Raw genomic sequence first — 16,394 nt, 5'->3', positions numbered from 1 at the left:
GCATGCTGAAGCGCACAGTGTATAGAAATCGCCAACTGTCTGCAGAGTCAATAGCTAAAGACCTCCAAACTTGGTGTGGCCTCCAGATGAGCCCAACAACAGTGCGTAGAGAGCTTCATGGAATGGGTTTCAATGGCCGAGCTGCTGCATCCAAGCCTACATCACCAAGTACGTTGGATGCAGTGGTGTAAAGCATGCCGCCACTGGACTCAAGAGCAGTGGAGACATGTTCTTTGGAGTGATGAATCACACTTCTCTGTCTGGCAATCTGATGGATGTGTCTGGGTTTGGTGGTTGCCAGGAGATCGGTACTTGCCTGACTGCATTGTGTCTAGTGTAAAGTTTGGCAGAGGGGGGATTATGGTGTGGGGTTGTTCTTCAGGGGTTGGTGAATTTCCCTAAAGGGGGCACAGATAGCGATACTTGAAAAGTGTTATAATCCCCCTCTATTCTATCCAAAACTAAAAAAAATGTTGCTTTTAGTTATAGTTTAAGGATCTTAAGTGAGGATAAAGAACCTTAGTACATACATTTAGGCCAAGCAGGATAAAGGACATTATGAAAATTGTGGGTGTATTATAGATCCATCTATCTACCTAGAACAGTGGTTCTCAACCTGTGGGTCGCGACCCCTTTGGGGGTCGAACAACCTTTTCACGGGGGTCACCTAAGACCATCGGAAAACACATATTTCCGATGTGTAAAGAGCAGCTACTGTGTAGAAAGCAGCTGCTGTGTTGAAAGCAGCTACTCTGTTAAAAGCAGCTACTGTGTTGAAAGCAGCAGTATTGGAGGTAAAACGACACTTCATGAATTATAATTACTGGGTAAATAATTTTATGATTGGGGGTCACCACAACATAAAGAACGGTGTTAAAGGGTCGCGGCATTAGGAAGGTTGAGAACCACTGACCTAGAAAGAATGGTTGAAGAAAAGGATCATTTGTAACTCAAAATAGAAATAGTTTATTACGGTTTAGAGACTTTTAAATGTTTAGTAGATTCTTGCTTACCCCCTGGGTGGCTTTCGGTCTTCTCGGTGTCTCTTGCTGGTGTTGGCTGAGCAGAATACACAGATGATAAAAGATTAAGAGAATTGACCAGTTGATTCTGGATAGAACTGAGTTTGGAAGCGGGCTGTTTTATGGCACTAGCCAGGTCAGGATATCCATGTTCCAGACACGTCCATTGCTCCTGCAGAAGATCCTGTATCCGTTTTACATACTGTCCAATAGAAGCATCTGTGGGAGGCCGACTGTCAGCCGAGCAATGTTTATTGTCACTCAGAACTTCATAACCACCGGCTTTGTTTTCACAAATTTGAAGCAAATGGGTTTGGGAGTCCACCATCTCATGCGCGGTTTCACCTTCCATGGCACTAGTCTTTGTAACTCTCTCTGTTTCCATTTCACATCCGGCAACCTGCTGGACCATCACTACCTTTGTCAATGGATCTGATGTTTCACCAGCATGTTCATGCAGTTCAATGCCATCTTTGCTTTCATCTGGAGGTTGATCCAGATCTGCTGGCAGTACACCACATGCCACCGACTGAGTCGCAACTGAAATATTGGCATATGTGTTTTTGTGTAGAGTTTCCTTTTTGACCTTCGTTTCAATTTCCTCCGTGTTCACTGCTGTGTCTTTGTACTGTCTGTCTATGGATTGTCTTCTGGTTTCTTCCATTGTTTCCATCATTCTTGTCAGATCTGCAATATATACATCCTTTGCCTTCAATTCATTGCTCTGTTTCTCCACCAGCACCCTGAGATTCTGCACCTCGCTGGTACGGTCATCCAGTTGTTCAGTCAGTTCTGCAATTTGCTGATTAACACCTGAATACAGAGAATTATTTAAATTGTTGATGCTTGACTGATCATGGGCATCATGTACTCCATTTTCAATGTCTTCAACTTTGGCCTTGCTTTCAGAAATGGTCAATTTTATAGCCTCCTGCTCCTTTCTGCTATTAACAAGTTGGGAAAGAGATTCAAGTTGAGAATTTAATTTATTGTTTTCTTCCTCAAGTGCAGATATAGTTTGTTTTAGTTCGGGAATAGTTTTCAACTGTTCTTCAAGGTCTTTTATTCTTTTGAACGCAGCCACAATCTGCTCATCGGAATGTTGGGAGCGTATGGGATCTTTCATGAACTCCAGCCTGCTTTCGCTGAAGCTGTTTGTAGACTCTGGCAGTTTTAAGTACTGGTTTTGGTCTGAAGAAGTTGTGCTTTGTGGTAGGCTGGCTGGAAGGCTAGAAGCTCTTGCAAATTGGGGCCTGCAGCTGCTAAACTCTTCAGGGGCCAACTCTCCAAAGGGTTTGTGAGCATCGTATATATTATCCTTCCTTCTATAATTTAGCTCATGCACATATCTCAGACGTACAGCAGACTCATTTCCTGAAAACATTTCGTTGTCCTTGGGTCCAGCTCTATAGCTACTGGGGCTCCAGGTATTACTGGAGGCTGCGGAGTAACTCTGGGAGCCATTGTCCGGAACACTAAAGTTTCGAGGAAGAGTGCTAAATTTGGACTGTTTGGCTCTTCTGTGGATGTGTATTCTCTTGATGGTATTACCCCTTTCAATATCGTGCACATACTTTAGGAAGTCAAGGTCCAGGTGAAAGCCATAAGGGGTCTCCACAGAATAGGACATGCGATTTTCTTTCTGCTCCGTCTTTGATGAACCATTTTCTCCTAATGTGGAAAAAGGACAGAAGAAAGAACATAAATATCAAAATTTTAAAATGGATTAGCGCTTATTAACCTACCAGTATAGTTAGAGACTACAGCACCAAGAGAAGGCCGATAGGAGCACAAGAAGAATGTACAAACTGACTTGAAATTTACTTTTTTAAATAGATCCCACAGTATGCATATTTGAAAAAAATATTTCAACATCCTGTTCTCTAACAAGTGCCAGGACAAAGTCATTTAGTGCCCTGGGCAAACATACCAAACTGTGCCCCTTCCCACTACCACTGATTATGAGCATTACATGTCAGCAAAAATCACCCCCCCCCAAAAAAAAGAAATAAAGCACTAATCTGCCTGCTTACCCCCAAGCATAAATTCCCCCTTCTCTCAGTACATGGATACTTGGGGATCCTGGGAGGAGATGGGGGCGGGTAAGCATACCCTGCACAGTCCTTACCCAGAAGCACTGCAGTAGCAGTAGGATGAGCTACAGCAGGGGTAATCAAACTTTCTGAACAAAGGGCCAGTCTTCTGACTTAAGGGGGGGGGACTGTAACCAGTGTGAGTGGAAAATGCAGCACAAATAGTGCCCAATCATTGGTGTCAGTAGAAGGAATAGCACCCTATTAATGGTATCAGTGAGAGGAAGAGTGCCCCAACATTGGTGTCAGTGGAAGGAATGGTTCCCCAACATTGGTGTCATTAGAAGGACTGGTTCCCCAACATTGGCGTCATTAGAAGGACTGGTGCTCCAACATTGGCATCATTATAAGGACCGGTGCTCCAATATTGGCGTCAGTAGAAGGACCGGTGCTCCAATATTGGGGTCAGTAGAAGGACTGGTGCTCCAATATTGGCGTCATTAGAAGGACTGGTGCTCCAATATTGGCGTCAGTAGAAGGACCGGTGCTCCAACATTGGCGTCATTGGAAGGACTGGTGCTCCAATATTGGCGTCATTAGAAGGACTGGTGCTCCAATATTGGCGTCAGTAGAAGGACCGGTGCTCCAATATTGGCGTCAGTAGAAGGACCGGTGCTCCAATATTGGCGTCAGTAGAAGGACCGGTGCTCCAATATTGGCGTCATTAGAAGGACCGGTGCTCCAACATTGGCGTCATTGGAAGGACCGGCGCTCCAAAATTGGCGTCATTAGAAGGACCGGTGCTCCAACATTGGGGTCAGTGGAAGGACCGGCGCTCCAACATTGGCGTCATTAGAAGGACTGGTGCTCCAACATTGGCGTCATTAGAAGGACCGGTGCTCCAACATTGGCGTCATTAGAAGGACTGGCGCTCCAATCTTGGGGTCATTAGAAGGACCGGTGCTCCAACATTGGCGTCAGTAGAAGGACCGGTGCTCCAACATTGGCGTCAGTAGAAGGACCGGTGCTCCAACATTGATGTCAGTAGAAGGACTGGTGCTGCAACATTGGTGTCAGTGGCAGGAATAGTGCCCCACATTTAGTGTTAGCGAGAGTAACAGTGCTCTATATTTTATATCAGTGGATGGAATTATTTACAAGTGCAGGAGTGCAGCCATTCTGGCACACAGGCGCTGTGCCGGATTGTAAACTGACCTGCACTTGTGCTGCTCATCATACATTCCAAAAAAGACTCAGCCCGGGTTCACACCAATGTGGTGCGGAATTCTCAGCGTTTTCTGTGTGAATTCTGTACCACATCACAATCGCACCCCGTTCATGCGAACCGCTGCGGGTGTGTATGTTAAAATAACAACACCCCGAAACCGGTCCGCAAAACGCGGTGCGATGTGCAGAATCGGATCGCATAGGTGTGAATAGCCATGCGATCCGATTCTAGTGCGGACCAAAAAAAGGGTCCTGCACCTTTTTGGTGCGGGTGCGGTGTGATTAGAGCCATGGTTCTAATCGCAATGCACACAAATCACATGTAATTTGTACAGGAATGCGGTGCGATGCGAATCACATGCGATGTACCACACCGCATATATGTGAACCCGGGCTGAGAGCAGATTTCTTTTAATTCAGAAGAGTTCTTGCATATCTCTTCAGCAATAAACAGCCTGCCTGCTCACAGTTTTTGACAGCAGGACTTTGGTTCCGCTTTAACCATTTCCCAACACAGCTACACTCAAGACATGCTGTGAATGAGAACTGTCACAGTTGCTTGTGCTCTCAACTGAATTGTCAAGCCATCAAATGGCTGGTGTCATAACTGATCACATCTGCAGCACGGTGACAACTGTAACAGAGGCTGAGATGCCAGCTTCTTTGGCTGCAAAGGATAGAAAGGTTTTGTTTTGCTTCAACTCCCAGAATACATCTTTCAGTTCTGACAATTTTTTTCAAGCACCGAGAAAAAGAGAATTTGAGGCCCCTGAAAATTTTAATCAGACTTTATTGAATAAATAAATATCTTTCAGACTCGGGAACAGTGGTCTGGGGGCTTATACTTTATCTGCACTCTTTAACCCCTCGCCCTCCAGAGGATTTCCCCCCCTTCCTGACCAGGCCATTTGTTTTTTTGCGATACGGCGCTGCGTTACTTTAACTGACAATTGCGCGGTCATGCAATGCTGCACCTGAATGAAATGTATGTCCTTTTTTTTGCCCCACAAATAGAGCTTTCTTTCAGTGGTATTTGATCACCTGTGCGGTTTTTCTTTTTTGCGCTATAAACTAAAAAAGACCGACAATTTAAAAAAAAAAAAAGAAAACAACATTGTTGACTTTCTGCTATTAAATATGTCCAGTACAAAAAAAAAAAAAATGTAAAAATCTAATTTTGTCAAATTTTAAGCCAAAATGTATTCTGCGACGTCTTTTCTAAAAAAAAAAAAATCCAAATACGTGTAAATTAATTGGTTTCTGTGAAAGTTATAGCATTTACAAATGGCGATATATATATATAGTGGGATTTTTTTTATTTTTTTTTTAATACTAGTAATGGCGGCTATCAGCAACATATTGTGGGACTGCGGCGGGCATTCTGACACTGGGGGGGGGGGGGACTGACTAACTGCCACTGACATCCCTAGTGACACCAACACAGTGATCAGTCCTAATAAAAAAAGCGCTGACGCTGGACTAATGGCACTGGGCAGGAAGGGGTTAACATCTGGGGCGATCAATGGGTTAACTGTGTGCTGTTTTACTGTGTAAGTATGCAGAGCAATACAAAGCAGTGTGCTGGTGCTGACAGGAAGAGAACAGGAAGAGATCCGTATTGTTTTCATACAGACCTCTCCCCTGTCAGTGTTCCTCGGTGATCGCAGGCAGGGAATCTCCGGCCAAGACCCGGTGATCGACAGCTGCAGCGTGGGTAGGGTGACACGCGCGCCCTCTACCCGGAAATACAAAATTGTGTGTGTGTATATATATATATATATAAATACATACATACACACACATACATATACACACACACAAGTGATTTTGCGCAGCCCTGTCACCCTGTTGCAGTAGTTCTGCTATAGGGTGGTCAGGAAGAGGTTAAATACACATTGGGGTTGATTTACTAAAACTGGTGGGTGCAAAATCTGGTGCAGCTCGGCATAGAAACCAATCAGCTTCCAGGTTTTTTTTGTCAAAGCTTAATTGAACAAGCTGAAGTTAGAAGCTGATTGGCTCCCATGCAGAGCTGCAGCAGATTTTGCACACTCCAGTTTTAGTAAATGGACCCCAGTATGTCTTCCTTAAGGCCACATTCACACGGGCAGCCTGGGGCGGTTTATCTGCTGCATTCAGATGCCGCTTAAATGCTGCCTGTAGATGCAGCAACATTATGGGATTGATTTTCTAAAGACAAGTAGGCTGTGCACTTTGTAATCACAGTTGCACCCTGCAAGGGCATTAGCTGCACAGCTTAGTAAATGAGGGGAAAAGTCTCTTTGAAAATAACACCCAATCATATGCAAGGAAATTTTTTTTTAAAAAACAGCATTTTTGCCTGCACATGATTGGATGATGGAAGTCAGCAGAGCTTCCCCTCATTTCCTAAGCTTTGGAATAAATGCAGAGTGCAACTGCATTTGCAAAGTGCACAGTCTATTTGCCTTTAGTAAATCCACCCTTATGTTATATTGGTAAATACAAACTGTCCGAATAGCTTCTGCCACTTTGTGTGTGGCAAGAACTCTGCAGAAATGCCGACTCTGAATGCACACTGTAACGGACCGCCTGGCACCCCGTCTAGGTGCTTCCATCAGAGAACTGCTTCCTTGCCACTGGGACACAGGAACTAGGTATTATAGCTGGGCATTGCACCCAAGGACCAGACAACACTAGCTTAGGTGCAGCTGGAACGCTTTTTTGAACAGAAATACAGGTTTTTATATACTTCAGAAACAGGGGCAGTCCTCACATGAACAATAAAAACAAACATTACACATTGGAATAAACATCCCACAAGGATTAGGTGACTAGGTCAAGTTGACACCAGACTAATCACATCATGTAGGAACCTCCAGGAGGACTAGCCAACAGACAAAAATAATAGGCAACTCAATTAAATCAACAATGTAAGAGAGGCACAATAGTAAGCACATCACACCGTAATAAACAGATTACAGCAACAGACCTCAGCATCAGGCTGTTTTCAGCTGATTATATTAACATTTGCTCTGAGTCTCTGAGCCTAGGAGGGGGCTGAAGCAGTGAATGCTGGTTTGGGCACAGAGACCCCAAATCTGTATCCTGGTCCTCCAGTTCTCAGAGTCTGTGTGATTTGGGGAGACATGGACTTGAATCCGAAGTAAAACGACTCCAAAAGGCCCCCCCAGACACGCACCTCCCAAAGAATAGAGTCCCTCAGATGCCAGGGCCCATTGTCAGTAGTCAAGAGGCTAGCCTGCGGTCTCCTCCAATAGACCTTGTCCCGGTTGGGAGGAAACTGGAGTACCTGAAGGAAACCCACGCAGGCACAGGGAGAGCATGCAAACTCCAGGCAGGTGGTGCTGTGGTTGAGATTCAAACCATCCTAGTACTGCCAGGCGGAAGTGCTAACCATTTAGCCACCGTGCTGCTTATATGTGAACGGCGGCCATGTTTGCCATTGATTTGTATAAATCTGACAGCATTCACTGACAACATCCGCTGTTTTCACACAATGTGTGCAGACTGCGTTCAGAACCGCCCGCAAGAAAATACTGATTCTTTCTGGAAGTCACCCCTGGCGGTCCCCGTGCCGCCTTGTCATTGTAGCCTGACCCCAGGTTCACACTCAAGCGTTTTCTGCAGCGTTTTGCAGAAACGCAGTACAGTCCATTTAACATGATTTCTTATGGGACACGTTCCCATCGCTGCGTTTTCACCCGGCGCATTTTTTGGAAATGGTTAGGGACTTTTTTTTTTTAACGCAAAACGTTGCATTTATGGTTCTGATGTCAATGGGAACACTGCAGAAAAGCACGTATTGCGTTTTTGCTGTGTTTAGTGTTTAAAATCTACCTAGCAACAAAAATAAAATACATAAAAACATGCAAAATGCATCAAAAACGCAGCAAAAACTCAAGTGCAGAAACGCATCAAACGCAACGTGCATAGGTGTGAACCTAGACTGTGTGGGGATTTCTGATTGGTTGCTCTAAATTACTGCATTTTACACATCGTCAGTGCGGCTGTAGAGAAAATATGAATTCCCCCACTGTCACCAGAAATCAGAGTATGCTGGGAAATCGTAGTTCCTTGGCAGAATTCGTGGGTATTTTCTGTGCTCCGAAGTTACGAGTACAGTGGTACATCGGTTTACAAATTTGGGGCGCATGTGGCGTCGAGTGTGGAGGTGTTGGAGCGTTTTTTGCATCGAGTTTTGGAGCCATTCTGGAAATTTTTAATCATGTCCCAGTACAGTATTTATGCCTTTAACTACTTGCTGACCGCAGATAGCCGAATGACGGCTGCACTGCGGCCGGCCAGTTCTGGGTGGACGTCATATGACGTTCTCCCAGAACGCACTCTCCTGCGCGCCCCTGGGGGCACGCACCCGGCAATCTCCGTGATCGCTGTGTCCTACGGACACAGCTGATCACATGATGTGGTAAAAGGCCAATCACAGCGGGCTTTTACCACATGATCAGCCGTGTCCAATGACACGCTGATCACCGGGAAATGCAATTGCCGATTCTCGGCTGCACTTTCCTCACGTTGTCAGTGCGCAAGGAAAGTACTGCCGAGAACTGGCAGTTGTCAGAGCAGGGATCGGCACCGATCATCAGGGCACTGATGATCAGTGCCCTGATGATCGGTGCCTAGCAGTGCCACCCCCAAGTTCCGCCCACCTGTGTCCAGCAGTGCGCCCACTAACTCCGCCCACCTGTGCCCAGCAGTGCACCCACCTGTGCCACCCAGCAGTGTCACACAAGTGTGCCTAGAAGTGCTACCTACCTGTGCCCAGCAGTGCCACCCACCTGTGCCCACCCACCTGTGCCCACCAGTGCCACCCACCTGTGCCCATCAGTGCAGCCCAGCAGTGCTGCCAGTCAGTGGCACCAGTCAGTGCCCAGCGGTTGTGCCAGTCAGTGCCCAGCAGTGCCGCCAGTCAGTGCCCAGCAGTGATGCCAGTCAGTGCCACCTATCAAAGATGTCTATCAGTACCCATCATCAGTGTCGCCTATCAGTGCTGCCTATCCGTGACACCTCATTAGTGCTGCCCATCAGTGCTGCCTCATCAACGCACATCAGTGAAGGAGAAAAATCACCTGTTTGAAAAATTTTATAATAGAAACAAAGAAACTTTTTTTTCAAATTTTTTGCAATTTTTTTGTTTATAGCGCAAAAAGTAAAACGCCCAGTGGCGATTAAATACCACCAAAAGAAAGCTCTATTTGTGAGAAAAAAATTATAAAAATTTCATATGGGTACAACCTTGCATGACCGCACAATTGTCAATCAAAGTGCGACAGCGCTAAAAGCTGAAAATTGGCCTGGTAAGGAAGGGGGTATAAGTTCCCTGTAGGCAAGTGGTTAAAGTGCACTTTATAAAGAGTTTTGAACAGATAAAAGACTTTTTTTTTTACTTTTTTCTGACCTCCGGAACGGATTAATTGGTTTTCAATGCATTTACGAATTAATTTTTAATCATGTCCCTGTACAGTATTTATGCCTGTAGCCTCCCTAGTGGTCTGATTATGTCAGTATTTCTGTGCTCAAAGCGGTAAATTTTTTTGCATGGAAATATGTCGTTTTTTTTATTGCCGGCCTGTAATTTTTAGGAATAACTCACTGAAATCTGTCCGAACAAGAGTCTAGTAAACATCCCGGGTAGGATAAAATTTGAAACACAAAATCATAAATTATAATTTCATAAATAATCATAAAAAATATTAATAATAAATTTAATTCAATAATATAATCAAACCAAAAACACTGAAATGTGAAATATAGCGCCAAGTTCGCACATCGCTGAGCAAAGTCGCAGAATCGTTTTCAGTGTCTGATGAGGATTTCCCCCACGAATCATTATCACTCAATTCTGCAAGTGGTTCTGATTTACTATCGCTGTTCTCTAGCCGGTCTAAAACCGCTTTTGACCTAAAGGGACGCTTTTTGGACGCCATGGACGTTTCTCAGTTTCCAGGCAGAAAGAACAGTAATAATGCAGGCAGGGCGCCGGACAAAGCACTCGGGACAAAATGTATGTGAAATGGTTTGATACAGTAATGGAATACTATGTGATTTTAGTGTATTTAGTGAATGTCACTTTTAAAATTTTAAAATTTCCCGCCAGTTCTGTCCCCCGTACGTCCCGACGTCGCAGGGAACGGAACCCGGAAGACAGATGCCGGCATCGGCTGGAGGACATTGACGGGGACACTGCAGGAGGGACATCACAGGAGCAGGGGTGGACTGACCACTCATGGGGCCCCCGGGCAATAGGGGATCATGGGGCCCCTGTGTCCTTGACCAAACTCAAAAAAGCCTATGAAAAAGGTACCAGGGGCATCTCACGGGGCCCCCTACAGTGCCCGAGTTTCCAAATGGCCAGTTCGCCCCTGCACAGGACCGCAGGGCAAGGTAAGTGCAGAAGTATACCGAGTGTAGCTCAGGGTTACCGCTTGTGGTGCTGAAACTTTACCCCGAGCTACACTCGGGAACACCTCCAGGGGGGTTAAAGCGCACTTAATAAAGAGTTATGAACGAATAAGACTTTTTCTTACTTTTTTCTGACCTCCGGAACAGATTAATTGGTTTTCAATACATTTAAGAATTCATTTTTAATCATGGCCCTGTACAGTATTTATGCCTTTAAAGTGCACTTTATAAAGAGTTTTTAACAGATAAAAGACTATTTTTTTTAACTTTTTTTCTGACCTCCGGAACGGATTAATTGGCTTTTAATGCATTCCTATGGGAAACCGCGTTTCGGTTTATGAATTTTTCGCAATACGAAATGTCCCGGAGAACGCATTAGCTTCGTAAACCGAGGTACCACTGCAATTCCTGTTTCTGCAAGTTACAAGTTAATAAAGAGAACACTTTAGCAATACATTGCATTGGCTCATTAATGGACTCTTCTGGGAACGGTTACGTGGGATAGCACATTACATAAGCAATTGTTTAACAAACTTTTAAAAATCAAAGCAGTGTGGGCCAGTAAATGCTAGACTGCAGAGGAATGAGATGAATAGGTTTAATAAGGCGATGAAGAACAGAATGCACATAATTCAGCTCTTTCACATTATCGCCGTTGACTCGCTGACTGGCTGACACTAATTTCAAATCCTTAGCGTCTCTTGAAAGCCGCTTCTTAAAGGGAGTTTCCCCCCGAGAAAAAAAAAAAAAAAAGTGTTTTGACACTCAGCCGCTTTATAATTAAAGTAATAAGTATCTGCTGAGTCTTTCACAGCTCGGAATGCAGTGACTGTAAAACCAGGGGCGGACTGACCATTTGGAAACTTGGGCACTGCCCGAGGGCCCGGGGTCAGTAGGGGGCCCCATGAGATGCCCCTGGTACCTTTTTCATAGGCTTTTTTGAGTTTGGGCAAGGACACAGGGGCCCCATGATCCCCTATTGCCCGGGGGCCCCATGAGTTGTCAGTCCGCCCCTGTGTAAAACCATAGTCCATTGTATTAGTCCGGGTTCACATACAGTGGGGCAAAAAAGTATTTATTCAGCCACCAATTGTGCAAGTTCTTCCACTTAAAAAGATGAGAGAGGCCTGTAATTGGCGTCATAGGTAGACCTCAACTATGAGAGACAAAATGAGAAAACAAATCCAGACAATCACATTGGCTGATCTGGAAAGAATTTATTTGCAAATTATGGTGGAAAATAAGTATTTGGTCAATATGAAAAGTTCATGTCAATACTTTGTTATATATCCTTTGTTGGCAATGACAGAGGTCAGATGTTTCCTGTAAGTCTTCACAAGGTTGGCACACACTGTTGCTGGTATGTTGGCCCATCCTCCATGCAGATCTCCTCTAGAGCAGTGATGTTTTGGAGCTGTCGCTGGGCAACATGGACTTTCAACTCCCTCCAAAGGTTTTCTATGAGGTTGAGATCTGGAGACTGGCTAGGCCACTCCAGGACCTTGAAATGCTTCTTACGAAGCCACTTCTTCGTTGCCCGGGTGGTATGTTTGGGATCATTGTCATGTTGGAAGACCCAGCCACGTTTCATCTTCAATGCCCTTGCTGATAGAAGGAGGTTTGCACTCAAAATCTCACGATACATGGCCCCATTCATTCTGTCCTGTACATGGATCAGTCGTCCTGGTCCCTTAGCGGAGAAACAGCCCCAAAGCATGATGTTGCCACCCCCATGCTTCACAGTAGGTATGGTGTTCTTTCGATGCAACTCAGCATTCTCTCTCCTCCAAACACGACGAGTTGTGTTTCTACCAAACAGTTCTATTTTGGTTTCATCTGACCATATGACATTCTCCCAATCCTCTTCTGGATCATCCAAATGCTCTCTAACAAACTTCAGACGGGCCCGGACATGTACTGGCTTAAGCAGGGGGACACGTCTGGCAGCAGGATCTGAGTCCCTGGTGGCGTAGTGTGTTACTGATGGTAGCCTTTGTTACGTTGGTCCCAGCTCTCTGCAGGTCATTCACTAGGTCCCCCCGTGTGGTCCTGGGATTTTTGCTCACCGTTCTTGTGATCATTTTGACCCCATGGGGTGAGATCTTGCGTGGAGCCCCAGATCGAGAGAGATTATCAGTGGTCTTGTATGTCTTCCATTTTCTAATTATTGCTCCCACAGTTGATTTGTTCACACCAAGCTGCTTGCCTATTGCAGATTCAGTCTTCCCAGTCTGGTGCAGGTCTACAATTTTGTTTCTGGTGTCCTTCGACAGCTCTTTGGTCTTCACCATAGTGGAGTTTGGAGTGTGACTGTTTGAGGTTGTGGACAGGTGTCTTTTATATTGATAACAAGTTCAAACAGGTGCCATTGATACAGGTAATGAGTGCAGGACAGAGGAGCCTCTTAAAGAAGAAGGTACAGGTCTGTGAGAGCCAGAAATCTTGCTTGTTTGTAGGTGACCAAATACTTATTTTCCACCATAATTTGCAAATAAATTCTTTCCAGATCAGCCAATGTGATTGTCTGGATTTGTTTTCTCATTTTGTCTCTCATAGTTGAGGTCTCCCTATGATGCCAATTACAGGCCTCTCTCATCTTTCTAAGTGGGAGAACTTGCACAATTGGTGGCTGACTAAATACCGTATTTTTCGCTCCATAAGACGCACTTTTTTTCCCCCAAAAAAGGGGGGAAAATGTCAGTGCGTCTTATGGAGCGAATATAGAGCGGCCGGTCCGGTATTTCCACCGCCGCCGTGTCAGAATACCGGGCCGGCCGCTCAGCTCTGCAGTGGGACCTTACCTGTCCCTCTATCCAGCGGCGCGCTGTCTTCCCGGCTTCTGTAGTGTGCGTGACAGCCGGGTCCCAAGTGCGCATGCGGAAGAAGCGGTGCTCTTTGTGAATGGTAAGGCGGTACCTGGGACACATGACAGATCCCAGAAGCCGCCGGACCAATCACAAAGCGCAGCGCTTCTCGCGCATGCGCACTGGGCATCCGGCTGTCCGACGAGCGCCCACACTACAGAAGCCGGGAAGACAGCGCGCGGCTGGATAGAGGAACAGGTAAGATAAAAAAAAAAACTCTGCGGAAGAGCGGGTATCTGTCAAATTCAGGTACCCGCTCCCCCTCCCTCCCCAAAGGTCAGCAGTCATCTCCTGTACTGTCCGCAGTCTCTGGTCATCCCTGTGCTGTCCGCAGTCTCTGGTCATCCCCTGTACTGTCCGCAGTCTCTGGTCATCCCTGTACTGTCCGCAGTCTCTGGTCATCTCCTGTACTGTCCGCAGTCTCTGGCCATCTCCTGTACTATGTCTGCAGTCCATTAGTTCAGAATTTTTTTTTCCTGTTTTCTGCCTCTAAAACCTAGGTGCGTCTTATGGTCAGGTGCGTCTTATGGAGCGAAAAATACGGTACTTTTTTGCCCCACTGTATATGCAGTGCGGTATATTGCATGTGATTCAAACAGGAACCACACTGCATTACTGTGCGAATCACATGCGATTTGTGTGCGGTGCGATCGGAGCCATACATTTTGTATGGCTCTAATCGCACCGCACCAAAAACGTGCAGGACCCTTTTTTGGGTCCTCACTAGAATCGGATCGCATGGGTATTCACACCTATGCGATCCGATTCTGCACATTGCACCGCGTTTTGCGGACTGCTTTCGAGGTGTTGTTAACTCAACATACACACCCGCAGCAGTTCACATGAACGAAGTGCGATTCTGATGCGGTGCAGAAAATGCTGTGAAATCCGCCCGCATCAGTGTGAACCACGGCTTAGGCTAGGTTCACACCTATGCAGCTTGCTTTGATCCGTTTCTGCAGTGCTTTTTGCACATGCATTTTTGACACGCTTTTGATGCATTTTTTTTTTCTTACTGCTAGGCAGATTAACCATTAGCCGCCTGGCCAATGGCTGTTTGGCGGCTTCAAATGTGCCTCTGCACTCCGGGTGCACGCCATGTGGCGTGCTCCCGCACATGCGCAGTTTGCGCTAATGCAGAGCGGTGCAGCAGTGCGATCTGTCACCAGCCGTGCACCTCGGACACGGCCGATGACAGATCCGAGTACCGACTCCCGTTGCTGGTACCATGTGACCTGCTGTGACCAATCACAGCAGGTCACATGACAGTTGTATACAATGGATGGCTTCATTCATGATGCCGTCCATTGTATACTAGTGTCTAGCTGTGAATGGTCACAGCTAATCACATGCACATGTCATGTGATTAGCTGTGACCAAATCATAGCTAAGCACAAAAAAAACAAAAAAACAAAAGCTGAATGAATCGATTTCATTCAGGTAAATGCTTGCTTATAGCAAAGCAAATTGTGTAAAAAAAAAATACTGATCACTTCCCCAAAGTAGTACAATGTTACTATGGTAACATTGTACTACTTTGGTCATAGTAAAATATGAAAAAAAAATCTTAAAAAAAATAAAAAAAAATGTAATAAAAAATTAAATAATAAAAAAATAAAAAAAAAAATATATATATTTTTCATACTGTCACCAGTCAGTGTCCCTGATCACCGCCATGCCAGTTATATGATGACGCTGTACTGCACTGGTGACAGTATGTAAAAAAAAAAATACTGAAAATAATTTTTTTAATTTTTTCATTTTCCGAAAAATTATGTCAAAAAAATACAACTTCCAAAAACCCGCCATGCCTCTTATGAAGTACGTCGGACTGTCTACTCTGAAAAAAGGGGTCATTTGGGCGATATCTGTACTGTTCTGACATTTGGGGGATATCTGTACCGTCCTGACATTTGGTGGGATATCTGTACTGTTCTGACATTTGGGGGATATCTGTACTGTTCTGACATTTGGGGGATATCTGTACCGTCCTGACATTTGGGGGATATCTGTACTGTTCTGACATTTGGGGGATATCTGTACCGTCCTGACATTTGGGGGATATCTGTACCATCCTGACATTTGGTGGGATATCTGTACTGTTCTGACATTTGGGGGATATCTGTACTGTCCTGACATTTGGGGGATATCTGTACTGTTCTGACATTTGGGGGATATCTGTACCGTCCTAACATTTGGTGGGATATCTGTACTGTTCTGACATTCTTGGACCTCAAGAAATTAGATTGGCCGTCAGTACTTCAGGATTGATCAATATTCAGATATATCCCATAGTTTGTGAACTCTATAACTTTCCTACAAACTAAAAAATACATCCTAATTTGGGTTATTTTCACCAAAGACATGTAGCAGAATACATCTCGGCCTAAATTTATGAAGAACAATTATTTATTTGTAAACTTTTATAACAGAAACAAAGAAAAATGTGTTTTTTTTTAAATATTTTTGGTCTTTTTTTGTTAATTTAGCAAAAAATAAAAACCCCAGCGGTGATTAAATACCACCAAAAGAAAGCTCTAGTTGTGTGAAGAAAATGATAAAATTTTCGTTTGGGTACAATGTTGTATGACCGCGCAATTGTCATTCAAAGTGTGAGAGCGCTGAAACCTGAAAAATGGCCTGGGCAGGAAGGTGTAAAATTGCATGGTATTGAAACGGTTAAAATGCAAACACATCAAAAACGCAGTACATGCTTTTCTGCAGCGTCTCCATTGAAGTCTATAGAACCAAAAATGCTTTTAAAATAGTCCCTGACCCTTCCCAAAAAACGCACCGGGTGAAAACGCGCAGATTTGAACGTGTCC

The 16,394-nt window shown here is 44.9% G+C and overlaps 1 protein-coding gene across 1 annotated transcript in view; it reads right to left on the bottom strand.

The window, feature by feature from the left end:
- The window catches only part of KANK4 (KN motif and ankyrin repeat domains 4), a 146,199-nt gene that overhangs the window by 93,126 nt on the left and 36,679 nt on the right, over positions 1-16,394 (bottom strand). Inside the window, exon 3 of the mRNA XM_089654667.1 lies at positions 1,014-2,693. Within this exon, the coding sequence (XP_089510793.1) occupies positions 1,014-2,693 (1,680 nt within the window). The remainder of the gene's footprint in view (positions 1-1,013; positions 2,694-16,394) is intronic.

Source organism: Staurois parvus, unplaced genomic scaffold, assembly GCF_062004578.1.
Source record: "Staurois parvus isolate SC_StPar_1 unplaced genomic scaffold, SC_StPar_1.0 ptg000786l, whole genome shotgun sequence".
NCBI lineage: Eukaryota > Metazoa > Chordata > Amphibia > Anura > Ranidae > Staurois > Staurois parvus.
Note: the sequence above shows the minus strand (reverse complement) of the source record. Positions and strands in the feature narration are given on the sequence as shown.